General features: G+C 49.8%; 10 protein-coding genes across 10 annotated transcripts; 6 read left to right on the top strand and 4 right to left on the bottom strand.

The window, feature by feature from the left end:
* Positions 1–82: 82 nt before the first annotated feature.
* Positions 83–1253, bottom strand: BDW70DRAFT_143832 (cytidine deaminase). Its single transcript, XM_073738154.1, has 5 exons — positions 1053–1253; positions 843–976; positions 653–738; positions 479–560; positions 83–385 (listed from the first exon to the last, which is right to left on the bottom strand). Exons 1-5 carry the CDS (start codon positions 1123–1125, stop codon positions 344–346), a joined length of 417 nt encoding a protein of 138 aa, XP_073591974.1. The 5' UTR covers positions 1126–1253; the 3' UTR covers positions 83–343.
* Positions 1254–1341: 88 nt separating this feature from the next.
* amcA (putative mitochondrial ornithine carrier protein AmcA/Ort1) lies at positions 1342–2969 on the bottom strand. The gene is made up of 2 exons (XM_073738153.1): positions 2447–2969; positions 1342–2392 (listed from the first exon to the last, which is right to left on the bottom strand). Exons 1-2 carry the CDS (start codon positions 2555–2557, stop codon positions 1523–1525), a joined length of 981 nt encoding a protein of 326 aa, XP_073591973.1. The 5' UTR covers positions 2558–2969; the 3' UTR covers positions 1342–1522.
* Positions 2970–2987: 18 nt separating this feature from the next.
* BDW70DRAFT_143829 (CGR1 family protein) lies at positions 2988–4123 on the top strand. Its single transcript, XM_073738152.1, has 3 exons — positions 2988–3169; positions 3250–3395; positions 3466–4123. Exons 1-3 carry the CDS (start codon positions 3112–3114, stop codon positions 3604–3606), a joined length of 345 nt encoding a protein of 114 aa, XP_073591972.1. The 5' UTR covers positions 2988–3111; the 3' UTR covers positions 3607–4123.
* A 531-nt stretch (positions 4124–4654) lies between these two features.
* Positions 4655–5699, top strand: BDW70DRAFT_163802 (uncharacterized protein; the record flags this gene model as incomplete). The annotated part of the gene is made up of 2 exons (XM_073741363.1): positions 4655–4926; positions 4982–5699. 2 exons carry the CDS (start codon positions 4655–4657, stop codon positions 5697–5699), a joined length of 990 nt encoding a protein of 329 aa, XP_073591971.1.
* A 68-nt stretch (positions 5700–5767) lies between these two features.
* On the bottom strand, positions 5768–6884 carry tma22 (putative RNA binding protein Tma22). The gene is made up of 4 exons (XM_073734700.1): positions 6625–6884; positions 6540–6559; positions 6317–6404; positions 5768–6258 (listed from the first exon to the last, which is right to left on the bottom strand). Exons 1-4 carry the CDS (start codon positions 6683–6685, stop codon positions 5837–5839), a joined length of 591 nt encoding a protein of 196 aa, XP_073591970.1. The 5' UTR covers positions 6686–6884; the 3' UTR covers positions 5768–5836.
* Positions 6885–7828: 944 nt separating this feature from the next.
* Positions 7829–8235, top strand: BDW70DRAFT_118156 (uncharacterized protein). Its single transcript, XM_073734699.1, has one exon. It carries the CDS (start codon positions 7900–7902, stop codon positions 8128–8130), a length of 231 nt encoding a protein of 76 aa, XP_073591969.1. The 5' UTR covers positions 7829–7899; the 3' UTR covers positions 8131–8235.
* A 1549-nt stretch (positions 8236–9784) lies between these two features.
* BDW70DRAFT_143824 (protein phosphatase regulator REG1) lies at positions 9785–12255 on the top strand. The gene is made up of 2 exons (XM_073738151.1): positions 9785–10996; positions 11051–12255. Exons 1-2 carry the CDS (start codon positions 10377–10379, stop codon positions 11973–11975), a joined length of 1545 nt encoding a protein of 514 aa, XP_073591968.1. The 5' UTR covers positions 9785–10376; the 3' UTR covers positions 11976–12255.
* A 2828-nt stretch (positions 12256–15083) lies between these two features.
* Positions 15084–18288, bottom strand: BDW70DRAFT_171699 (putative C6 transcription factor; the record flags this gene model as incomplete). The annotated part of the gene is made up of 4 exons (XM_073743287.1): positions 15084–15183; positions 15357–15451; positions 15624–18155; positions 18211–18288. 4 exons carry the CDS (start codon positions 18286–18288, stop codon positions 15084–15086), a joined length of 2805 nt encoding a protein of 934 aa, XP_073591967.1.
* Positions 18289–19704: 1416 nt separating this feature from the next.
* On the top strand, positions 19705–22431 carry BDW70DRAFT_118111 (repressor protein). The gene is made up of 2 exons (XM_073734698.1): positions 19705–22008; positions 22113–22431. Exons 1-2 carry the CDS (start codon positions 19846–19848, stop codon positions 22362–22364), a joined length of 2415 nt encoding a protein of 804 aa, XP_073591966.1. The 5' UTR covers positions 19705–19845; the 3' UTR covers positions 22365–22431.
* Positions 22432–22532: 101 nt separating this feature from the next.
* Positions 22533–23966, top strand: BDW70DRAFT_118095 (nucleotide-diphospho-sugar transferase). The gene is made up of 3 exons (XM_073734696.1): positions 22533–23062; positions 23143–23774; positions 23842–23966. Exons 1-3 carry the CDS (start codon positions 22609–22611, stop codon positions 23908–23910), a joined length of 1155 nt encoding a protein of 384 aa, XP_073591965.1. The 5' UTR covers positions 22533–22608; the 3' UTR covers positions 23911–23966.
* Positions 23967–24432: the final 466 nt, after the last annotated feature.

The raw sequence follows: 24432 nt of genomic DNA, 5'->3' as shown, positions 1-24432 counted from the left end.
CGTTTTGCGGATTATATGTGCCATGTATACTCAAGTAAGATTACGAGCGCTGCATTTTGGATGACATGCTTTTTGAGATGGAGTCCTACTGAGGTTCTCGGTGGCAATATCAATTATCTTGTTAATCAACTCTCGTGCACTTCGATAGATGCTCGGGGTGGAATAGATTTTCCGGGCTTTTGGGAAACGGTAAAAACTTAATTTATAGGTAGGGCTTTTCCCCATTACACATCTTTTCCCTCATACACTGAAGTACTTTGTAGATAGAAGCTGCCATTAAACGAAGAATTAGACGTCAAATAATTCGTATTTGCACAACAGCAAACCTGAGCGTCTGCTTTCACTAATGCTCAAAGTCCTCTGGTCCGAAAGAATTGGGAAGTAGCTGCGACGCATGATCAGCATATGTAAATTGTTCAAATCAACAGACGGGAGACGTGAAAGGGACAATTGTCTTGTTGCCTTGACGCCTACATACCTCCCCCATCGAGATGATACTGCAATTCATCTCCTTGTCATACATGTACACTGGAAACGACCGCGTTGTAAATTCACTCATACTAGGTAACAACTAGATCAGTAGTTGACTCCAGGAAGCGACAGAGCAAATGGGAAAAGGCTTGAGTTGTTTCAGTAAACTCGGAAAACGTACAACTGTCTACACATGCCGCATGGTGAGGCAGGAGGTTTAATATCAGTGGCCACAGCGATCGCCTTGAATCGGCGATGGCCGGCTACCTATTGAACGGCATGATTAGCTATCCAAGGGAACAGAACGGAGTGTGTGAAATCATGCACTGTCCAAATTTTCTGGTTCCAGGATATCGAAAAGAGCAACTTACGACAGCAGTCCCAAACGCCACCCGCTCAGCACATGTGCCAACGGGATATGAGGCATTTTCAACATTGGCCCCTGTGAAATATTCCCCTGACTGGGTGAGGAGGGCCGCGCCAACACGAAATTTTGAATAAGGGCCTAGATGAAGTCATTAGGACCGGTTCAAAGCTTCTACCAGAGTGCAGTCCCCGCAGAGAAGTGATTAAATGCTCACAGTAAGCTGCCTCTTTAGCGGCGTTGGCCTTTGAGGCGAGAAGCTCTATTTCTTCAGCAGTGAGAGAAGCCATGGTACTGAGGGGTAACGAGGTATGAAAAGGGAATCTAGGGGACGAAATTGTAGGATATTCAAAAGCTGGGTAGATAATGAGGAGCAAGGAGCATTCCCATGTTACATTGGAGTCAAGGCGCCTTCCAGGTTATCTACCCCACCAAACTTATTGGTCACATCTTCTTCCCGCGTTACAATTCCTGCGCTATTTGGTAGATGTGTGGTACATTCACATAGACAATCTATGTCTCTATCCTCCAACGGACTTTTGACCGCGGACCCAATGCCAGATTGGTTTAAACAGGCGAATGATAAAACAAGAAAATCTAAGTCTAGACAAATCATAGGTATCATCAAGAAGCAGAAAAGGGCCCAAAAAAATCGTCGGGAATCAAAATGAAATCTAATCACATAACTCATCCGAAGTAACTCCGTAGGCCTTCAAATACTGTAAAAATGAATGCCGAGCTTGGCGCAGAGCGCGCACAGGTGATACCACAGCCCCGATATAAGCCGCGAAGTCCTTGCTGATGCCAGAGAGCCCTAGCGGCACCCCCGAAAGTCTGTCGTTTGCTAGATGTGTTGTTGATATCTTCTGTCTGCAATCTCGACTTTATTGTGTCGGCAGGATAAAAGAGGAAATTGTAGCTGACACCGGCTGCTGCCCCGGCTAACATCTGTTGATAAAGAGGGAGTGACGCAGATTCGACCTCAGAGGAAAAGGCTGTCGAATGTGAATATTGATATGAACGAAAAAGTGCTGACACCCCTTCGTAGCTCCCAAACCACGCAGCACCACCGCCCGTCTCACGGATAAGCGTACCCAGCTGGCCGCGCCAGAACCCCAAGACGCCGTCTTGGCGGAAAACAGAGACTATGAGCTTGAGGGGTCCCACTCGTGCGCTGGAGAGCTCCGAGGGCACTTGCATCTTGCATTTGATGAGCTCGATCGGTGTCAAGGCAAGGGAGGTGATGGATCCGGATGCAGCACCGCTGAACACCAAAGCAGTTAACGGTAACGGCTCTGTCGAGGAATAGTACGTGGCCTGAAGTAGCTCTTGAACCACACGGTAGCTGAAGAACAAGCAGCTGTTCTCTACAGCAGCTCCCGCCATCGGAGCGCTGATGCCCCGATAAAGACCCCGAAGACCCTCTGCCTGGAATGACTGACGGAAACAATCTAACGGCCCATTGTATCGGAGAGGAAGGTGATCCGGTTGTGACTGAAGCCTAACCTTGACCGTATCAAAGGGATATTCAATGACCTTGCCTATCATTCCTGCAGCCTGAAGAAAGCGTTAGCGAAGCCCGTACATCGTAGGGGACTTCCGCTGACTTACTGATCCAAAGACAATATCTTTGAAGGCCTCCAGACCTTGATTGGGGGCTAGTTCAGGCAGCTCCATTGAGATATCATTGTGTATCGTCAACGCACTTTCAGTAGCCGCCATAGGGATGGAAATGATGAGCGCTCAAAGCCAACGATCGTCCGAGTAGAGGAGGAAAAGGAAGGAAGGGACGAAGAGTAGTTGGTAGATTTTATCGGGAAAGCATCGTAGAAAAGATGGGTGCACGGTGTTTAAGAGACAGAGTGTGAGGGGCGGTGTACCGACGAGGGGTTTGGCGTTGCCCAATCCACGCGTGGTACCTGAAGAGCTCAGAAACTAGAAAGCATCGCTTGCAAGCTCAAGCAGTCGAAAGGCCGAAACGCGGGATATTTTGAGTGGTGGGGGCGCCTTTTGGCTTCGGCAGGTGGTTCGTTGCAGGTTTGCGATAATTCTTTTCAGCAGCAGACCGGACAATCCTCGTGGACGAGTCATCCTCGGGGCGGCTTGGTGGGCCCGGTTCACCACTTCCCCCGAGATCCGTTTATCTGATCGGGCTAAGATAACTTTTTCGCAAAAAAAATCGAGTCTGGCCGTCAGGGTGAAGCCCAACTTCTCCTCTTGGCCTCTTTCTCAGTAACACGTCCTTATTCCCCTTCTAGCTCTCTCAGAGAGTTACCATGTCGTCCGCAGCTCCAGCACCCTCAACCCATGCGGCCAAATCAATACGCAAGAATGGTAGGCGCCCAGCCCCCCACTTTTCTCGCCAACTTTTCCTTTTTCTTCCTGGCTAATCTTGCGCCGTCTCGGACCCGCAGGTAAAAATTGGCATGACAACAAGAAGCCCTTCAGGCCCAACGGGGGTTTAACCTCGTACACAAAAAGAGCGGCCGCGCGGAAACAACAGGAGGCTGTTAAGGAGTATGAAAAGGAATTGAGAGAGGAAAGAGAAGCAGAGAGACAGGTAAGAAATTCGCAAACTGCATGGCTTCATTGCATATGACGCCTTCCACAGAGACTGATGGATGTTCTAGGCGCACATTCAAAGAATCAAAGAACGCAGAGCCGCGAAGGAAGAGAAGGAGCGGTATGAGAAAATGGCCGAGAAGATGCATCGCAAACGGGTCGAGCGACTGAAGCGACGAGAAAAACGAAACAAGCTCCTTAACTCATGAACAATGTTATCAGTGTCAGTGTGCATATCCCTACACATCTGCTTCTGGGTTTGTCGCCGAGTTCGAGGAGACTCCCTTATTTGTGCATAGGTTCGGCGTCTCAGGAGTTAGGGCTTCAAGGCCTCGGCGAGCGAATGCTTTGTTTCTCTTGTTGCTTACTTCGGATTCTTTGCTCGACATCTTTTTACATCTGGACATTGGTCATTAACCACATAGTCGCACTTGCATTTGATGGTCAACTGCTAAGAATTGTTTTTACGTCACACTGTATCGCATTTGGGTCCTTGATGCTGTTATAACCTCAAGGAGAAAACTACCCTTAAGAGTCTTTTGTTTTAACACACCGCATCGGCGTTCAAAAATTCCTTGGCCCTAAGCCTGCCAGCAGCAGTACTCCATCCTTTGTAATGACCTCGAGTTTGCTTATCCGCAGAGACTGATCATGGGAAACACGGAAACCTCTGCAGGCCTTCTGGGAAAGAAGGGGGTTGAGAGGGTACTACAGGATGCAATGATTAACTAAAAAATAAATAAATAAGTTCGAGTAATGGGTGGATGCGTAGATAGCCAACGAGACCCGGCCGCAGTAGATACATGTGGATGTCGGTTCGACCGCGCGGTTGCTTCAACCCTCGGCAGGTCCGGGGTGTCCAAGCTCGGGCCATCAGTCCTGAGCTTTCACCATCATGAAGGCCGCTTAGAGATTCCGTTGAGCTTCATCCGATATTCAACCAGATACTCTGAGAAGTAGACACACATTAAGACTCGATATGCAAGATGGATGGTTTGAAGCGACCGACCATATTTGTTTCGACAACACCCGGAAAAGCACCTCATAACCATGGATCACCCACAGAGGCAGCTCCGCTATCAGCCCCTCCGGAGCTTCTATCAAAGCTGCCCATAGGCGGTGAGTGAAACGAGATAGGACGCTGCAATAGATGTCATTTCTGACGTCGGAATTTCTCTAGATTCTTTAAATAAGAGGTCGCGGAGGTATCATAGGGAAGGCAAAGGTAGACCTCGCGACGGCCTTTTCCGACACAGGATGCATCATGTTTCCTCGAGAGCAGACGGCAGAGGCTCGATATCGACATACCAACAACAAGAGAGTGAAGAAGATGGAATGCTTCGACCTAGCGCACGGGAGAACACTCAATCGCGCTGGGGCTCGGTATCTACAGGTCTTGAGAGCAGGAGAGATAGCGTCTTTTATGGTATCGACAAGGATATCCGTCTCGGGTCAATCAAAAGACCGGAGGAGATACATTCTATGGATGACTTACAGCGGGTTAGAGACCAGCGAAGCAGAGGAGAACAGTATGTTATACTGTTAACTCCCATACGACCATAGGCTGATTATTGTTTAACCTAGATACCTGCGTTCTGCACTGTCCGCAGTTGGGACGCTTGCAACCGACATTACACGACGACTGGACTACACCTACTACGGGCTTCTGGAGAAAATTGCAGCTCTCACTATGACAATCGTCTCCCTTCAGGAGCTATCAGATACGACGTCCAAGCTTTTTGACGACTTCCAGCAAGAGACCACAGGCTTAGAGCACGACATGCGAAAACAAATCGGCGATCTCCATGAATTTCAACCGCAGGTGCAGAGAATTGAGGCTTTAGAGGAACGGATGAGAGCCAGCAAGTCAAGGGCTAAAGCGCTCAGCAATAGGCTGGATGCAATGAGGAGTGAGATTGAAAGATGGGACAAGCGGGAGATGGAATGGCAAATGCGAACAAACCAACGACTACGCATTTTCTGGGGCATTATCACATCAGTTATCCTAGCAGCCCTGGTCGCCATCATCCTCCAGCACTGGCCGAGTGAGGAGACATCGCCGGGCTTCAAAGTTCTTCCAAAATCCTTGAAACTCACAAATAATCCCTCCCACATTCCTCACTCCAAGGAAAACGGCGAATTCTCACCAGGTTCGAGGAGCGAGTACCCGATGACTCTAGAGCCATCCGACCTCAATGGCACGACAAGTACGGTCCAGAAAGATCCATCTACATCAGTCGAGGCTGATAAAGCCACAAGATCCGCCGATTATGACCCTTTACGAATATTTGATGAATTATGATCACCAATTAGCGTGACATTTGCCATGAGGTACCTGTTTAACAGCAGCGACGACTAGCGAGCTTCACATAATTCTTTAGGGTGTTCATTATCATGATTATCTTTTGTATAGGAGAGCTCTAAATGAGACTTATCACTTTAAGCTTCAGCCGTCCCCTTCTTCTTCTTTTTATCCTCGACAATCTCGATATTAGATTCCGAAATTCCCTTCCCATAGTTTTCCAATAACCATTCCTTGATGTCTTCACATAGATCGCCTTGCACCGTGATCTCCTCAATGCCAGAAGCGGACTTCGTGACGGACGAACCTGTTGCAAATTTCTTTCCCAGCTCCTTGGCCACCTTCTTATTCTCTAATCCGTAGACCTCGAGTCCTGTAACAACACTGACATGTTTGCGCTTGTTCCGCTCGACACGCTTGATCTGGACCTTAGATGTCGCTCGACGCTCTGCATCCCGCGCTTCCGCCGCCGCCGCCTTTGCTTCCTTCTTTGCGGCATCCTTGGCTGCGCGCTCTTGGACGGAGACTGACAGAGTGGAGAGATTTGCACTTATAGCTTCTGCAAGAGGAGGCTCCGGTTAGTTTCTCCGTTGAACAAGTAAAAAGTGAATAATTACCATCAGAGTATAATCGCTGGTACTCTTCCAACCGGTTATCTTTCAGCCACTCCTGACATTTCTTCGCAGTTCCGCCAAATTCACAGTACTGTATTGGACATGTTAACCTCCAGACTGACATTCGAACTGACAGTGGTTGTTCCGCATGCGGAAGCAGCTATTGTAAAGCCCAGGCGGAACCCGCAAACAACCAACGGCAGCAGATGGATAAGGACACTCGTACCTCTGGAGGCAATGTGCAAACTATGCAAATGGCACAGTATTAGCTTTGACCCCATGACGAGAGCCCCAGGAAAGATTTGGCTAACCTCCACAATATGTGATTTGCCGAGCTTGGGTTTCTGCGGGGGGCTGTGAGACCTCCGCCATATTATGATCGTTTGGGCGTCCGAGCTTTTATACGTAGAATCCCACTGAAAAAAAAATTGACAGAAAGTGCAGAATAATGAGTAGGTGTGTTCTTTGACATTATCAGGTTCAGGTTTCCTTCCGAGTTCAGCGACGCGGGGTTAGGTTCGCCGCTAGACCGTTTCTGAACTAATACTCCTTCATAATTAGTCATGCGACTACCTTTTATATGCATATCTCGAGCTGTTTTACTTTGGATGGGATTGCTGTTATCCATAGGCTCAGGCTCTCTTACGGAGCTTGCAAGTTTGAGAGTTTGAGACTTCTCGTAAATAGTATATTCCTGTGAGCTTGATGACGAAAGCTTAAAGGTCCAAGCGACGTGCTTTGTTCAGTGGTGGCGGCTATCATTAATATACTAAACCCCTGTTATCTCACGAGCCCATGCCGGCAAGCTCCTACTCGAATCCATAGTTATTATAGTTAAAAAGGACAAACTCGCCCTTAACCATGCGGCTTTCCAAAAGATATCGACACCCCATGCCTGTCTCATTGACGTCCTGTGGCCCCTGAAGTAACCTAAGTCTTCATTTGTCTCGAAATAATGTGGTACTGATATATAGGACGGTCTTTTTGACTGGGACCTCCGTCAGTAATGCGTTATCTGCATGCCAATTGTTATCGAGACCGATGAAAAATCAACGTACGGAGTATAGCTGCACGTTCGCGGGAAACCCCACTAATGGGCTGCCATATCATCAACTCAAGTATTCACCGAAATCTAGCACGCTAGGTCAATCCTTTGTTTCGCCGATGCTCGGGCGTCGCAATCGTCCTTCATCGAACGCTCACGAAACAAGGCAGACTACGACTAGGGTGTTCAGATACCCGCCGAGCCGTCCCAGTTTAATTCCGGAGGAGATTCCTCCAAAGGAGCCGTTGTGCTAGCTTCCTCTCTTTAGTCGCACTGACAGATCTCATCCAATGAGAAAACGCAGGTCTGCTGCCACCGCCTGGGATATGCAGATGCAGAGCACAGACATCCGTCAAACTAAGGAGCAGCCACAGTTGTGGGCCCCAGTCGGAGCCTCGGAGGTTTATCTAGTCTTTAGACATACTTCATATCTGGCGAGTCAAGTTCAAGGGGCTCCTGCGATGCTTGTCATTTGAGTCATTACGTATAAGTGGTGAATGTTTTTGCAAGCAGAGGCTGTGGAGTGTCCTATACAGCACTGATGATGCTCAAAACTGGATATGCTACTACGTACGAAATGCGATGCTTTGAGAATCGCAACAAGTCCAGTGTCCTTATATTGCTGAGAACAAAAATCCTGGTTTCGATCTTCATCCTCGTAGGATTGTGTTTATCAATGACGACTGCGATAGGCGCAGTCAAGTCTCCGAGACCTGCTCAGAAGCAAAGGACCAATCCATGCTCCAAGTGGCTCTGCAGCCAGGAAACCTAACAGTGCCGCGGCAAGATTCCTTGCTCATTACCTACTTTCGAATGTCAGAGCAAGAATCCCTGGCGTTCGCAAAACGGCCTCAGGTCTAGACCAGCGACCAAGTACGAGAGTTGGAGATAGAAGCATGTTGCAGGCGTTAGCCGACCCTATGCTTGCATCAGGAAAATCGGCGCTAACTGTGAGATGTAAACAGCTCCTCTAGGCTTTTGTATGGCCCTTGTATCAGGCCGAAGCAGCAAGCACCCTGTAATATGCGCCTTTGGTTCCACCGGGCGACGACACTTTGAATGCACAATAAGCATCTCAAAGATGGGCCTAGCGCCCCGTCGAGCGATGATTAGTATATCGCCAGCATGTTTCGTGATACACATAAACTTGTCAACATGCATAATCAGAGCCGGAGGGAAAGCGTTCCGGCAGCGGCGGCGGTTGGCCACATTGTTGGACGGTGTTCTGACATTAATGTGTATCAAGGACTGACCGGCGAATGGCCGGCTGAGAACACGATTGATTGCCAATGACTCTGAGCGATGCCCCACGTTCTGACGGCAATGCTGATAATGAAAAACGAGCGTTAGGTTCTGGACAGGAAGATATCTACGGATGTAGAACGATAGCTAAAGAAGTCTCGGAGCGGATCCGTGACATCGGTTCAGGGCTTGAAGCGCTGCCAGCCATCCATTGACGGTGCATCTGTAACGATTCTAGCGCTGCCGCTCAGGCCGTGTCTTGGGGTCAACCTAGCCCAAAGGTCCTCCAATGCATTGAAGCGGAATGGGCACGAGTTAGTAGCGAATACTGTATGCTTTCAGCGAAACCCGCTGGTGTATAAACTCTTATCGTGCAGTACGAAGTAGTCCGTGCAAGTCGGAGTATCAGTCACTCATCCATACATCGAATCAATCAGAATCAACAGAGGCAATCAAGAGACAATCAGAGGCTGAAAACCGGGTCGCTGACCAGAGCAAGAACCAGAACCAACATCGAACGCTCATCTCGCGTCAGAGGCTGTGATTAGCACGTCTAGGCCAGTTGCACCACGGTCGCTTATCGCACGTTATCGAAGATAGGAGGGTATCACCACCGCTCATGATCCATGGCACCAAGCTCTGCATGATGATGTGGGAACTCAACGCCCCTCAACGCCCGTGCATGGAGGTGCAAGGGCCCTGGTGTTTTGGCTTCCACCGTTATCGAGCTGATCGCCACTTCACAGAGAACAGGCCCGGCTTATCCCGAAACGCCGTAAGGAGGGATTTGGTTCGAAGGTGGTTCAATCTTGCCGGGAAAAGAAGTGTCGAATAATAGACTTTTTCTGTTGCGCAATAACAACTTAATTCGAGGACGCGTATCTCGAACTTCACCTGCGAGCGCGCAGTTGATTGGCTCATTCCTCGACTGGGATCCGGGCCTCGACCAGACCCGGCCACCGTACAGTAGCAGGGACCGGAAGAGGGGAAGGTTTGTCGAAACAAAGGATCCAGGTCGACGTTGACTTCATCCGGCATCCCGTTCTTGGTTAGCGGCGAGCACAGAGCTCTGATCCCCGGTCTGGACAGCTCACCATGCAGCTGTCAGTCAACGATAGTACAAAGTAGTCCTTTTTTAATGGAACGTTTTGCGACTTAGTGTCGGCCTAGTGGCAACCTCGCAGCTCGACCGTTCTAATCTACTACTCCATAATCCTCCATAATCAAATCACGCCGATCGTCCGATCGCTCTGCACTTACTAAACCGCTTGCCTAGCACTATCATTCTGCTACTACTTCAAACTCCCCTGGTATCCGTACATGCTTTGCTTCATATTCCGCGGCCATAGAGTATTTTTGCTTTTACCGACTGCTGCTGTCCTGGAGTCTGAGCACCGCACAGCCTTTCCGAGGCCATCCCCACTCGCATTCCCGTTTGGTTTCTAGCGCAACTCTCTTCCCTCTCCCCGTCCTCCGTCTAGAACATTTCCCCGGCCAACAGACGACGACGATCTCCATTTATAAAACCCTCGACCTCCGTCAACCATTCTCGCGCTCTCTAGCCACTCCACGATTCCTCGACATCCCAAAACTCGACATAGCTCATCTCGCTTGATCCGTGCCATTTCTCGCGCTCATCCTGACCATTGACCTCCGCCACCTGTCTGCAGTCTATTCGTCCCTTGCCTGTATCTCGGCGCTCAGTGCACTTTACTCCCGGTCCAGCCCCAGGGTAGATCCCGACAACGCGGCATCTGAGGCTGATGCTCCGCTAATATGACCGCTGTGCTACCGTCCCCGGCGGACAGCCGTTCATGCTTCTCCCCAGACCCAGTGGGCAGGCGCCCCATCACGCAGAGATACTATTTAGAACACCCAGACGATGCCATGAGCAAACCTCTCCCACATCTCTATACTTCCGACTATCCAAGTCCAATTACATGCTCTGCAGCCTCCTCGTCCCCTTCCTCGCCGAACCTCGCCCCGAATGCGCAACTGACCTTCCCACCTACTCCCGCCGGTTCCATTTCCTCCAACGACCCTGGTGACCAAGATGAGCTGTTGTTGCCGTTGTATGACAGTGCATTTGTCTCTGAGGAATCAAATGAGGAACCGAATGCGCTCTCCGATCTTCCTGGTAACTCGTCGGCGGACTCGACTCTCTCAACGCCACAAATTTCGGCCGCCGACGATAGTTTGGTTGATGAAGAGCCATCAAGACATGTTGACTACCTCTCTCATGAATGGAAAGAAGAAGATATCTGGGCTTCATGGCGTTATGTAGTCGCTCACAGAGAGGTCTATGAGAATAGCGTCAGATTGGAGAATGCTTCTTGGAGGACATGGACTAAGCTAAGACACAATTTGGGTACCATTTCCCCAGACTCCCTCAATTGGTAGGTTTCGTCGCGCTATATCATTCAGCGACTGCTAGACTAATTCTGTCATAGGCTAAAGGACTGTGACGTGACATGGTTGTATGGACCGCTTAAGACTTCCCGCGTACGGGGGCAGTCAATGAATGTCTCTCCGCCACCGAGCTGCTCTGAATCACCCAATACGTGTCCTGACCGAAAATCCATCCTGAAGAAAAGGACCGCATCTGAGGCTATGTTGCAGCGCTCGTTATCCCAGCATACTCTCCTGCAGCATGCTGGGGCCATCCTGAAAGCGCAGGAAGCCGGACATTCCCGGAACCGTACTACTGATCTATCAGGGTTCGAGCCAGCGGCCGATGTACACCTATCAGGACTTGCAACGCATGCCGCATCTTCAGGCTCTGGATCGCCAAGCGAAAAGCGTCATATCCATTTCAACAAGGAGGTTTTGCAGTGCATTGCTGTGGAAGCCAAATATGAGGAAGAAGAGTACTTAGAATTCGGAGGTGAGTCATCGTGGGACGATACATTCATTGTGAAACCAGCCTCCTACGGTGGAGGAAGTACGCCACGAGCAAGCTCCAGTGGTGAGAACAAAACGATCGCGCCCCTTCCCTCGACCACGCTCAAATATCGTAGCGATACGCCAGAACCTCAGCCCTCTTCAATCATGGGTCGTTGGTCTTGGGCAAAATATATCCCAGGACGTCGATTATATTCGTCATCTATTGAGAGAATGCGACAGCCCAATTCTCTGGGTGCTGTTAGCAATTCGACCGAATTTGTGGACGACTCGAGTAACTCCTGGTTTGTGGACCCAGCAGACGAAGACGAAGACGAAGATGCTCAGAATTTCTATCTGGCGTCTCTGGGGTTCCGCCCTCAGGACAATGAACAACCGTCCAATGTCGATGTCATTTACGACAGGGTGGTTGATACTGTCAACACAGCAAAAGACATTGCACATGTTATCTGGAATGTTGGCTGGCGAGGGTGAGAGTTTGCATTACGGACACGAATTTTTAACGCGATTGAATCTAATGGGTCTAATTCTGTACATATTGCATTGCTGGTGTTGGGGCAAGTACGGTGGTCTGTGACTCCACCGTGGGAAACATCTAATTGAACTGTCTAATAGGGTTTAGAGCCTACAAAGCGAGTTTCTTGCATTTGTATCTTTGGCTGGTTATGTTCGTCTAAGCGATTATGCTCTGTCACGATGATTCTCAATGTATAGACTATATATTTTCATATCTTAGGGTTGTGCGTGGGACAAATTAGTCCAAAACAAGCCATCTGTAAGCCTTCTCAAGTATAGAGTTATTGTCTGGTATATGTTGTTTTGCCAAAAGGGGGAAAGTGACTGACACAATTTCTGCCCATAGCTCCCTGTGACGTTTAAAATTCCGGTCTTCAACCTGGTTCTTTACTGGAGAGTCGTAAGTCTCGACTTGATAAGCTGTTAGCACCAGGCCATCCAGAATGATTGCAGTCCACAAAATCGAACCGAGCATCATAAGGGAATTATATGTCGATGTCAGCACCTGATGTTTGTCAGGGCGTTTGCTGCTGTCTGAAGGCAGTACACTCCGGAGCAAGGCTCTATACTTCTGGTGGCGTTGGAAGACTTACGCCCCTAGGTCTAGACTTTTACTAGGATCCATAAGGGTCCTGGAAGAAACTGCAGACCAACAGACTAACAACGTTGTGAGCGAGGAGAGTTTGTGCAAGTTAGTCTGATTATGTGAATATAGTGGCCCGGGTCCAACCCACCTTCAAGGTTATATATTCTACAACCATTCCCACAGAATACAGCGACCCGCGCTGGAAAGCCAGTCTGCTTTACCAGCAGTATCGCGGCCTGATGCATGCTAATTATGTCCAAGGTTTCGTACGTGATCGCAGATATGTTGGTATTACCGCGATTGCTTTGGTAAATGTGACCATAAGTCTTCGTGCTTCGATAATGTATAGCTTTCGGCGGACATATCCTGCAATGCTTCGTCACATGGGTCGAAGGATGTGAAGGACCGTTTAAGGGCTCAATGTCCTAAGAAAGAGCATTGATTGTGGTGCTCTGATTGATTGAGAAGTTTGACGACTGTCCGGGTGAATACAACGGTTGGGTCGACGTTGGATATCTTCGGTATGCTGCCTTCAAGGAGCGACACAGCCCAACTATGGAAACTGCCATTCCTCGTCTCCTCTGGCATCTTCCTGAAATGTACTGAGCATATTTTGCCTTTGTGATACTCCACTTTTCTGCTTTTCCACTCACCATTACCTCAAATGGGTGTTTGTAGCAGTATTTTTTGGTGACTGCTTATACAAGCACATCACTCCTTGGCCTAGATTGGTTGATGGAATGTCATCTCTCCTATTTTTCCTCTTCATTCGGGAATCACTTAGTATGACACAGTATCTTAGCATGCCAAATCCAGCTTGCCCTTTAGTCGAGTGCCGCATTAGGGCATCCCTAATCCACGTGATAATCTCAGGCTCGACCCAGTTGGGAGCTTTCTTGCAGTGAACTCCTGCATGGATGCGATCGTCTTTTGAGACTCTCAAAGCCGATTTCTGATGCTCTTGCAGATCCTCAAGTACCCTCAGAGAAAAGCGCCTTGCGTTACTTCATGCTCTATACCTGATCTCGGTCGCGCTTACCCGGATATTCGAAGTAGATTCGGCATCAATGAATAACGTAAGTTGATGACGCGCAATGCTACTCTGGCTCTAAAACTTCGCAGTCAGAAGCAAATTAATCGCTACTAAAATGTCATTTTCGTACTTGCCGCGTCGTTGTCTACGGTGCTGCACTTTAGCGCTCACCGTGGTAGGCATATTGACGGTCTACTTTCATATGCGCAAGGACTGGGTCTACAATGACAATTCTGGCATTACCACGGACTGGCGGATCAAGAACGTGATAAATGCGCCTGAATACAATAATATTACAGCCTGCGGCCATCTCCCCGGTATGGATAAAGTCCTAGTCGTCTTGAAAACAGGCGCTACCGAAGCTTTGGACAAGATCCCCGTGCATTTAAGGACAACGCTGGAATGCGTACAGCACTACGTCATCTTCTCAGACTTCGAAGAATATATCTACGGAGTGCATGTCCAGGATGTTCTGCGCACTGTTAGCGAAGGGATGAAACAAACGAACTCGGACTTTGGTATCTACAATCGTCTACGTGCATCTGGGCGTGATGGTCTCACTGCAGATGACTGGCGAGACGATGCGAACGGTCCCCTTGGGAAACAGGGAAACCCAGGATGGAAACTTGATAAGTGGAAATTCGTGCCGATGATCGACGAAGCACTGCATGCGAGCCCGGGGGCTCATTGGTACGTCTTTCTCGAAGCAGATACGTACATAATCTGGCGAAATATGGTACGTTGGCTGTCACAACTGGACCAGAGGAAGGCATTATATCTTGGGGCTCCCATGCAAATGGGAAGTCAAGTATTCGCCTATGGTGGCGCAGGGATAGTACTCTCCAGAACTGCCATGCGGTTAGTATCTCAGTATCGTGCCCAGAACCTCACGGCTGTTGAACAGATGACCGCAGATGATTGGGCTGGAGACCACGTGCTGGGCCGAATCCTTGGTGACATCGGTGTACCACTTATCTGGTCATGGCCTCTGCTGGTTCCGTCTAGCGTATGGGAGTTTGAGTACTTTACCAAGGCTTATGGTCGTCAACCCTGGTGCTATCCCGCCGTATCATTCCATCATATGTCTACCCAAGATATTTGGGATATGTGGTTGCTTGAGCAGCAGTGGTTCAGATACGTAAGTCGCCATGATAAGGTCTCCTCACTGCATCTACTGACACCTAGACCACATATAGCAGGTAGACGTGCCCTTGTTGCACAAGGATATATTCAATTGGAAATTATACGATGCGATCAGCTCCATGAAGGACGATTGGGACAATATCTCCTCGGATCAACAACCACGGAACATCAGTGACTCACCGACGACCAGTGAAGAATGTAAACAAAGATGCTCTCTGATCACAGACTGTCTTCAATTTTCGTTCTCGCATGAAGGGTGCTGGACCTCTAAGAAAGTTGTCGGGGGTGTTCCTCGGCCAGGATTTCATTCTGGCTGGGTAACCACGCGAATCAAGGCACTCATAAAAAATGCAGGGAAATGTTCAAAGGCACAATACATCACTGGATAGGCTACGTTCTTTGTTCTGGATGAAGAAGGTCTTTTGGCTGGAAAGAACCAAACTCTACAAATACGGCGTCAAGCACTATCAAAGGCCGCCACATTTGGATGGTCGTCATAGCATCGCTTGTTCGAGAACGATATCCATGAAGACCCAATCATGTTATTTTAAGGACATCAATATATACTTCTACATACATATTCCTGAATCCGTTTGAGGCTGCCGAGAGTCCAATGCGAATACTGGCCAGAAACACCTTGTTCACACACGTGTGGGTATCACAAAGACAAAGCTAGAAAATCTAGCATAAACCAAGATTTCGCGCTCCATCAGCGGAGCGGTTGAAAGCCCAAAGGCAACCAGCCACTCTATCAACTCTCAATTGCCTCTTCCACTGAATCCCGAAATGTCTCCGGAAAGAACCCGGGGGGAGGCCAGATATCCGCGATCGAAGGTGGATGTACCAACGGCTGCGACCCCGCAAGACGGTCTGGGTCATGACAGAACTCTTGGAACGTGGTATCATCCATGAAGCCGAAGTCCTTCAGTCCTGCTTCACGGCTGGTAGCCCACTCGGTTGTGTCGAGGTAAGCAAGGTCTTTGAAGATAGCGTCAAGACTGGCCGCGCTGGTATCACCTTGTACTTGATTATCGGATGTAGATGCAGAGTTGCTTTTATCTGCTAATGTCGTGGATTGCTCGTTTGCAGGTGCAGCTGCGTTTGTGGTAGAAGTTCCCGAAACTAACGGGTTGGACATAGAAGAGTCTGGTGTTGGAGGGTGTGGATGAGACGGGCCATCGAGCATTGCGTCTAGCTCGTTCGCTGGGTCTAAGATGTCCATTGCTGAGGACGACATTTTAGGATTATGTGATCGCGAGTTAGTAATGGACTGTGGAAAAGGTGCATCGGAACCCTCCATGGTTGTGTCTTTGGGGGTCATATATTGCCCGTCAACGGGAATGGCAATGCCCATGATAGAGGAACTGTAATTAGGCTCCACAACGTCGATGGTGTTTCGTCTGGCAAATGGTGGTAACTGAGAGTTGCGTCCAAAATCTCGATTCTCAGTTGAGGGCATAGATAGCGAATTCTGGGAAGGGCTGTAATTTGAGGGCCTGTTCATCCCTCTTGCAGGATTGTTGGTCGAGTCGTGAGTGAATGATTGTGATGAGGAATTGGCGACGGCGTTCTTGGAGCGACACCAGCGTTCGATATTGGTCGTCAGGGTACGATAGACCGGCCAAGTCGTACTGAGCTCGGATGTTTGCTGCACGAGTGCTTCAGTCCATCGACCGAAAGGAAATAAGTCGCTCTCGATCTTGTTGCGAAGGGCGAATGCCTGCTCAGCGATGGTACGTAGGGATAATTCGAAGATTGGCGGCAAGCTGCAGACACTAAAATTATCCAGATGTTGAGCGAGCATTGGGAGGGCACGGTAGAGGAGTTTCTTAGCACCTTCTGTAGCTGGTCTTTGAGAACGGTGCATGCCTAATTCATGGGGGGCAATCCGAAGGTAAAGCAACAGAAGTGTGGCGATATATGTTAACCCCAAGTATGTCTGATGCGGCAGTAATGCGGAGTGCCGTTCGGGATAAATACTCTCAGGCCCGATGAGTCGACATCCAAGCGGCAGACGGTCATCCCATTGTTTGAGCTCTGAGACTAGTTGCTGAGCAAATATATGTGCGCTAGGTCCCGTTATAGAGTCTCGAGCGATCTTGTTCAAAACGCTGGCCAATTCGACCAGCCGATTGAAGCAGCTCAGAGACTGTAAAGGGCCTCGACGAGGCGGATTCTTTCCTTGAGAGTTACCAGAGAGGAGTAAGACATCAGCCCAGGAGTTCCATTCTTCCAGGCCATCTTCTTCTAACAAGCCAACTGCAACCAGATCGCGCGAGTGCATACTGGGTCTGCGGGACAACCGGAATGACAAAAGGGAGTCAATCACGAAACATCCCAAGAACACGGCTTTTCCTTGCCTTGATTCCTCGGGCCGGCGAGCGTCGGAGATTGACGCTACGTCCATGGGAACAACCATACGGACCGCTTGGCCACTGAGCATCCAAGCTGCAGTCCAGTCCTCCAGGCCAATATTGACTAGAGTCAGAAGCAGCAGGGCCTGCACATGTCCAAGCTCGTAGTGCTCCGTTTCGGAAGGGATCAAGCTCCGGGCTACCGCGTAGTACTCTTTCGCTTTTGACAGAACTCCGAACGAGCCGTTATCTGGACTTGACCGGGATACGAAAACTGTATAGCTGAGGAGCGCCCACAACGCGGCGTGGTCGCCGGATCCTGGAGAAAACCTGGCAACCGATATTGAGGGCGCATTTGCGTAGAGATAGGAGGCTCGGAGGATGTTGTGTTTGGCAACGATAGGAAACCAAGAGTGGGTGGCGGCGAAGTACGTGTCCAACAACTGGGAGGTGTTGGGTGGTAGTTGAAGGGTGTGTAAACCGTTCGGTGCAGAGGATAGCCGGCTATCCCCTAACAAAGACAACCGAGCTCGTTTGACGTTAGGCGAGGCGCCAGGCTCTACGACACGAGGAGCGTCCTGCGAGAGAGGCGTGGAGCTGCGGTCGATTCGGAAACCCCATTCGCTCCCAGTCTCGTTCAGCAGAGACCCATGTTCTTCGCGGGGGCGCTTCCCCGCATTGCGAGGACTTGACGGACCAGAGCTAGACGACAGCATCTTTTCGAGAGCGTTATAAAGTCGGCACGTTTTCCAGGACTCATGTAATGTTTCCGAGGCGGCCTCATCCACCCAGAGGGAGATCAGCTTGTTCCTCCGGCCGACGGAATCGGCTGTCGTACCAAGAAGAGAGAGCATGGTATCTTCAAAGCCATCAATGTTGCAGATGGCAAGCGCCCAGAGCTTCTCCAGACCGCGTACATAACCCTCTGGTAAACCGCGTTTTTTTGCATGCGGATCATATGAACAAGTTTGACCGGAAGCCAGACAGGCGGAGCAAGAGGGACGAAGGCCGTCGCATTTGTCCTAGCAAAGACTAGAGGTCAGAACCAGTCATTTGCCTAATGGAGCACTGGCTCACCTTTTTACTTCGGCACCTATCGCATGCTCGCGAGACCCTCTTGCGCCGAGGGGCTTTCGAATCAGGACCCTCGTCCATGAAGGATCACTTGTTGGACAAGTGACGTGCCATACAGCTCGGGCTACCGAAGAAGAGCTGGTCGCGACTGCCAATTATTCTATATCAAACGGAGGCAGCCACAGTAGTGCATTTCAAATCCTTAAAGAGGATGCAGATCGGAAACTAGCAATGGAATAGAGAAGCCGAGTTGTCTAATCGGAAAATTCACTGAAATCAAGTAAAACATGCGTCTGAGGGCGTCACCTTGGGCGGCGCAGGACCGGGAAAGTCGAGGCCAGACCCATGGAGACAGGAAGCAAGAACGGCTCCTCGATGGGGATTCGGGGCGAAGTTCGGGAAGTGGATGAAGACGGCCAAAAGGCTGCCAGGACTGAGTATTGAGGGACAGTGGAATAAATCCGCCGGAACTATCCATCAGTGATCGAACCCCACTTCTCCACAATATATCTACGGAGTGCTCCGTTCAGAGCACACCGTCCATTTACTGTGCACTAATCGATGATATCTATGCCTTCTATGCCTTCTATGCATTCTGTACATGCAGTGGCATTCTGACTTTATTGAAACTGACTGGCTTTACCAGCTTTGCGGATTGCTAGCCTGTCACGGAACGATCCCGCCCAAGAATGACGGTAGCTGGAATCCTCCGGTTTCTAGCTCAAGCTAATTGTCCAGCAAATCGTTTGCTCCGTAAATCCAATTCAAATTATTCAATCAAAACCCCATAGTTGCCCATATTTCGCTGTCCAACTGCCGAAGATCGGCGCTTCCAATTCGGACTGAGATAGTCCGAGACCCAAGCGCAGACAGCAGATTAGCAGAGTTCTCTGGAGTAAAACCGCCTACATAGGTACCGCAGCACCCCACATTTGCAAAATAAGATGCCGCTGAGCCAGTCATGGGCTTGTAACTGATTAAAACTGATTAAGGGGCTCTGATTGATCAGATATTGTTACAGTTTCCAATTGACCAGCTAGGCGAGGACCATCTACGGATGCTGAGTATCAGAGATGTCCTCGTTGAGACAATTGGGTAGCAGACTTGGCCCGAAGCCCGGCATCCCGACTCGGTAGTCTGGGCTGTTGAGGGACGTTTTCTGGGAAGAATGCAATCGCGGCAGAGATCTTAACCGGCGTTGAGGCGGTCACTCGTGGCAGAACAGCCCTCCGCTCTCGATTGCTTGCCGAACCACCCACTCTGCACCCACGCGTCTGGGGTGATGGGCTCCTCCCAGTCATGTCCGTTCGCTCGCTAGTTTGCTGTTTTCGAGCTGGTGTCATCCCCGACAGCATCTTTCTTGGTTGCTGTCATTCCATTGCAGCATGACAGCTGCCTCCCACCACTCCCTGCCCGAAACCTCCTTCACTCCGCATTGTGCTTATCATTCCCCGGTTTCCCCTTGAGATATGGGAGTTTAGGAGATGAATCTTGGCATAATCGGCGCAAAGGATCAGGATTTGGTATATACACAATACTGGCTTTCTGGCGAACTCATTCACCGTGGCTGGTCACTCGCAACTTCAACCTCCCTGTCCCAGGAAGAGGATTTGTCGGTCTCCAGGTGTCAGCACCGAGATGTCTCATTGTTCCGGCGCAGATGTGTACCGCAGGGTTGACCCGGAGGCTTCCCTGGTCCTCATTGGGATTCGGGGATGTGGGAAACGGTCACTGGGGTTTGTTGCTGCTACCGCGTTGAAACGGCGTTTCATCACGGAGGACCACTACTTCAAAGAGGTTACTGGACTTTCGCGCCACGAGTATCTGAAGCAGCATGGAAGCCAAAAGTTCCAGCAGCGAGATATTGAAGTCCTCAAATTGATGCTAGACAACCACCGTTCGCGCTGTGTTATTGAGTGCGGCTTAGGAACTCTTACTCGTCCAGTCCAGGAATACCTTCGACAGTATTCTCTTACGAACCCCGTGGTGTACATTGCTCGAGATATGGATCGCATTCAAAACTTGCTAGGATTCGATGATCAGGCGGCAAAGCTACTATGTGAAGGCGATCCGCTACACCGGACTTGCTCAAATTTTGAGTACTATAACGCAGAGGATCGCTCGAGTTTCGCTCAGCTCGACGAAGAAACGCAAGATCGACGTTCAGTCGGCTATTCGTTCAAACTCAAGGAGGCAAAGGAGGATTTCACACGTTTCGTTCGCTTCGTGACGGGTACAGACGTCGGCCATTCTAGCTATGACTCTCCTTTCGTGCTGCTGGAGACCCCACCCGAGCTACGGTCGTACACCTATGCGATCTTTGTCCGTTCCTCCGACTTGATTGGTAACAGAGTCAGGCTGTCAGAACTCGAGTCCGGCGGGGATGCTATTGAGCTGTGTGTCGATTGCTGGGGCCCAGATATGGCGATGACTGTGAGCAAGCAGGTTTCTATCCTTAGGAGAAATACGCACGCACCGATAATTCTGTCAATCGACACCCGCTCGCTTGGGATCACTGGTGGCGATCAATACCCGATAAAGGGCCGTAATGTGTACGCTCAGATTGTGGAACACTGCCTACGGCTTGCCGTCGAGTATCTGGTGGTCGACCTGGATCAAGATCAGGCGCTAATCAATGAAACCATCCGTAATAGGGGCATGACAAAAATCATCGGTCAGCGTATTTTTGAACCGTCTTCTGGTGTTAGTTGGGATAATGAAAAATGCCTATCGGCTTATCTCAATGCTGCTGGACTGGGGTGTCAGTTGGTTCGCATTCTGCGTGTAGCAACGGAGCGCGAAGACAATGCAGCCATTGCCAAATTCACTAATAGGATTGAATTGTTACCGGGTGACCACCCACCGGTTATAGCCTTCAACCTCGGTAGCCTTGGCCGCACGTCTCAGGTATTCAACTCTATTCTCACCTCTGTGTCGCATTCTGCAATCGATCGTCTTTCTCACAACGAGGGAGATCCGCAAATCACGGCCCGTGACGCGGTTCAAGCTCTTTTCCAGAGTTATGTCTTGGATCCTCTGCAGTTTTATATCCTGGGCGGCAGCGTAGCTTACAGTCTATCGCCTGCGATGTATAACGCCGCATTCCGCCATTGCGGTATGAATCATACTTACAGTATTCCGGAAAAGCCAACTTTGGCAGCATTAGACGAATTGGGTCGAGACCCGAATTTCGGTGGTGCCAGTATTGTTCAACCTTGGAGGGTGCAAGTCTTCCAGAAGCTCGCGGCAAAGAGCCGCCATGCCGAAGCCATTGGGGCAATAAATACAATCATGCCACTTCGGGGTCACTCGGATGGAACTATGTTCCCTCTACAAGAACAAGCTAGCCGCCGCCATCTGGCTGGTCCGGTGCTGGGATGGTATGGAGAGAATACGGATTGGGTTGGTATCATGACTTGCATCAACCGCAACCTCTCCCCACGTAACGCTATCAGCCCGTCGAGGACAACCGGCCTGGTCATCGGAGCCGGTGGCATGGCGCGTGCCGCTATATATGCTATGCTTCGACTCGGTTGTCGAAAGATCTTCATCTACAACCGGACTTTATCCCGCGCAGAGAGCGTCGCTCGTCACTTCAATTCATGGGCCGCCTCTCAGGTGGGCTCCACTGAAGTAGTGTATGTGCTTCGATCGCTGCACGATGAATGGCCGCAGGATGCCTGCCCTCCATGCATGGTCGCCTCTTGCGTCCCAGCGGACCCGGACAGAGATGAGCCGCCGGCTAATTTCGAAATGCCAACGCAGTGGTTGGGCAGCCCAACCGGTGGAGTAGTCCTTGAGGTATGTGACTTACTGTTATGCAGATTTACTCAGTTTGATAAAACCCCTTTCGAACTATACATCCTCTTGCTGCGGGCTTTTGGTATTCGACTAATGCATAACAGTTTGCGTACAAACCTCTGGAAACGCCACTGCTTCGCCAGATGCGTCGCTTTCGTAGCGAAACTGGGCGTCAATGGGAATTGGTAGACGGCCTTGACAATGTTGCTGAGCAGGCCATTGCGCAATTCGAGATATTGACTGGACGAAAGGCGCCGCGCCGATTAATGACCATGGAGGCGCTCCGCAACTATGTCGGTGAAAATGGACCGTTCGACGAGAAAACAATTCGAGCTCGCATAAACATCAATGAATGAAAAATCGGGGTATTATAGACTTCTCTATATGGATACGGATCAATAATATATACTCTTGTCATTTGGATTGCTGCCCTTCTGGATAATCACGTGCATTGAGTTCGGGAGTTGGGTCTCCAAAAGTAGCCAGATGTAGTATTATTTGCCCTTTCCATACAACGACAGGTATCTAACTCATCTATTCCAAGATGAGATTTGCGCTCGAATCATATAAACAATAACATACCCAATCGTCAAGCTATCCATGAACTCTCATTTGCGGAAAGGCTCTGCGGCCTCCGAGGCTGATTTCTTCGACATCCCCGACGAACCGTTTCTTGCCATAGTCAAACGCCAACTAAGACGTATTCGGACCTGGGCGTTCATCTTCATTTTAATTCTTTTTATCCTCTTTCTCCGACGTGAACCGACTCCTCCTCCTGCTCTACCCCATATTAACTATGACCTGGTCGATTGGTCTAAGTACGCGTACACTCAATATGCCACCTCAAGTCCGTACCTATGCAACGCCGTCATGGTATTTGATGCGCTAGAGAGATTCGGAAGCCGGGCGCAACGAGTGTTGTATTATCCAAAGGACTGGGATGTTATCGCTGATAGCGACAATGATCGGGACCGTCAACTGCTCCGGCTGGCGAAGTTCAAGTACAAGGCAATGCTGGTGCCAATTGAGCTGGAAATGATCAAACCTGACGCAGGTGTGTGTTCGCATCTTCTCTGGTCCTTCGAATTGCTCGTGATCAATTTGCTAAAAGCTGCTATTCTTTTCTCTGAATAGGACCTGGCGAGGAATGGGAAAAGAGCATATCAAAATTGCTCGCGTTTGCTGAGACTGAGTTCGACCGAGTTATTCACCTCGACTCCGACGTCCTCCTACTGCAAAGCATGGACGAACTGTTCTTCCTACCTCACACACCTGTCGCAATGCCCCGCGCATACTGGCTTCTCCCCGAACAAAAGGTCCTCTCTTCCCTTCTTCTTGTGATCGAGCCTTCGTACCGCCGCTACAAAGCCCTCCTAGATACGGCCCTTGGCATCGAAGGCACCGAGGGCGAGAACAAACGGAATAAATATGACATGGAACTTCTTAATGAGTTTTACGGCAACTCGGCCATGGTTCTGCCGCACAGGCCATATGGTTTGATATCGGGCGAGTTCCGGTCGGAAAACCATACTATGTTCCTTGGGAGCGACGACGAAGTGTGGGATCCTGATAAGGTTCTCGCAGACGCAAAATTTGTACACTTCTCAGATTGGCCGCTGCCGAAACCCTGGGTTATGTGGCCACACCAGATGCTGGCTGATATTCTGCCAAAGTGCAAGGTCAACCCAGGTTCGCTGCATGAGAGCGGGTGTCGTGATCGAGATGTTTGGATGAAACTTTACGATGATTTCCGTATTAAGCGGAGAGTAAGACGCACTTTCTACCAACCCCCTTTCCCCTCAATAAAGGTCACTCGCTGACTGGTTCGCCTAGGACGTATGCAAACTACTCAGTTACCCTGCGCCAAACTGGCCGCCAGGAAATGACCCACCACCTGCGTAATGCGGGTTCCTACGGCGTTATTAGGGATTTCGGAGTTATTTGTGTCATATCGTATAAGCAAGTTTACAGACCATTTATATTGCTGGGAGGGTTAAAGTATAAAGTCGACCGATCATATCATGCGGAACTCTTTATCCAGATAAGCAGGACAAACAATCCAGGCACGGGAAGGCCAGGTATGTAGGTAGTTACGTAAATAATGTGCACATACCGGCGACACCTCGAGCGCAGAATGGACTTGAAAGCAGTGTTGCCGACACTTACTACTCTCAAAACTCGTCGAGGCCTCTTCGATATCGGCCACTGATTCGGACAAAATGACCATGGTTACCCTTTTCACAAAGGTTGGCTTTCCCCTAGCTTCTCGCTATACCTCACGCAACTTTGCCTAACCGTGCAAATCACCGGGATCAACCTAATCACGCCAATAAACACTACCATCACATACGCCGATCAATTCAGCTTCAGCTGCCTCCCGCTAAGAACACAACTTTCCGATTCAATCGTGTCGCCCGGCAGGCA

Source organism: Aspergillus foveolatus (assembly GCF_047715535.1).
Source record: "Aspergillus foveolatus strain CBS 279.81 unplaced genomic scaffold BDW70scaffold_80, whole genome shotgun sequence".
Taxonomy (NCBI): Eukaryota; Fungi; Ascomycota; class Eurotiomycetes; order Eurotiales; family Aspergillaceae; genus Aspergillus; species Aspergillus foveolatus.
The sequence above is the reverse complement of the archived record's forward strand: the minus strand, read 5'-3'. Positions and strand labels throughout refer to the sequence as shown.

Excerpts from the sequence above, each read along its gene's own strand:
- BDW70DRAFT_143832 (XM_073738154.1), bottom strand. The coding sequence starts at position 1,125 with ATGGCTTCTCTCACTGCTGAAGAAATAGAGCTTCTCGCCTCAAAGGCC. Across the intron at positions 977-1,052 it reads CGCTAAAGAGGCAGCTTACT|GCCCTTATTCAAAATTTCGT; the intron begins GTGAGCATTTAA and ends GACTTCATCTAG. Across the intron at positions 739-842 it reads TGGCGTTTGGGACTGCTGTC|GTAGCCGGCCATCGCCGATT; the intron begins GTAAGTTGCTCT and ends GCCGTTCAATAG.
- amcA (XM_073738153.1), bottom strand. The coding sequence starts at position 2,557 with ATGGCGGCTACTGAAAGTGCGTTGACGATACACAATGATATCTCAATG. Across the intron at positions 2,393-2,446 it reads AAGATATTGTCTTTGGATCA|GCTGCAGGAATGATAGGCAA; the intron begins GTAAGTCAGCGG and ends CGCTTTCTTCAG.
- BDW70DRAFT_143829 (XM_073738152.1), top strand. The coding sequence starts at position 3,112 with ATGTCGTCCGCAGCTCCAGCACCCTCAACCCATGCGGCCAAATCAATA. Across the intron at positions 3,170-3,249 it reads CAAATCAATACGCAAGAATG|GTAAAAATTGGCATGACAAC; the intron begins GTAGGCGCCCAG and ends TCGGACCCGCAG. Across the intron at positions 3,396-3,465 it reads AAAGAGAAGCAGAGAGACAG|GCGCACATTCAAAGAATCAA; the intron begins GTAAGAAATTCG and ends TGGATGTTCTAG.
- tma22 (XM_073734700.1), bottom strand. The coding sequence starts at position 6,685 with ATGGCGGAGGTCTCACAGCCCCCCGCAGAAACCCAAGCTCGGCAAATC. Across the intron at positions 6,560-6,624 it reads GCAAATCACATATTGTGGAG|TTTGCACATTGCCTCCAGAG; the intron begins GTTAGCCAAATC and ends CCATTTGCATAG. Across the intron at positions 6,405-6,539 it reads TTTGCACATTGCCTCCAGAG|TACTGTGAATTTGGCGGAAC; the intron begins GTACGAGTGTCC and ends TGTCCAATACAG.
- BDW70DRAFT_118156 (XM_073734699.1), top strand. The coding sequence starts at position 7,900 with ATGATGCTCAAAACTGGATATGCTACTACGTACGAAATGCGATGCTTT.
- BDW70DRAFT_143824 (XM_073738151.1), top strand. The coding sequence starts at position 10,377 with ATGACCGCTGTGCTACCGTCCCCGGCGGACAGCCGTTCATGCTTCTCC. Across the intron at positions 10,997-11,050 it reads TCCCCAGACTCCCTCAATTG|GCTAAAGGACTGTGACGTGA; the intron begins GTAGGTTTCGTC and ends ATTCTGTCATAG.
- BDW70DRAFT_118111 (XM_073734698.1), top strand. The coding sequence starts at position 19,846 with ATGTCTCATTGTTCCGGCGCAGATGTGTACCGCAGGGTTGACCCGGAG. Across the intron at positions 22,009-22,112 it reads CCGGTGGAGTAGTCCTTGAG|TTTGCGTACAAACCTCTGGA; the intron begins GTATGTGACTTA and ends AATGCATAACAG.
- BDW70DRAFT_118095 (XM_073734696.1), top strand. The coding sequence starts at position 22,609 with ATGAACTCTCATTTGCGGAAAGGCTCTGCGGCCTCCGAGGCTGATTTC. Across the intron at positions 23,063-23,142 it reads AATGATCAAACCTGACGCAG|GACCTGGCGAGGAATGGGAA; the intron begins GTGTGTGTTCGC and ends TTCTCTGAATAG. Across the intron at positions 23,775-23,841 it reads ATTTCCGTATTAAGCGGAGA|GACGTATGCAAACTACTCAG; the intron begins GTAAGACGCACT and ends TGGTTCGCCTAG.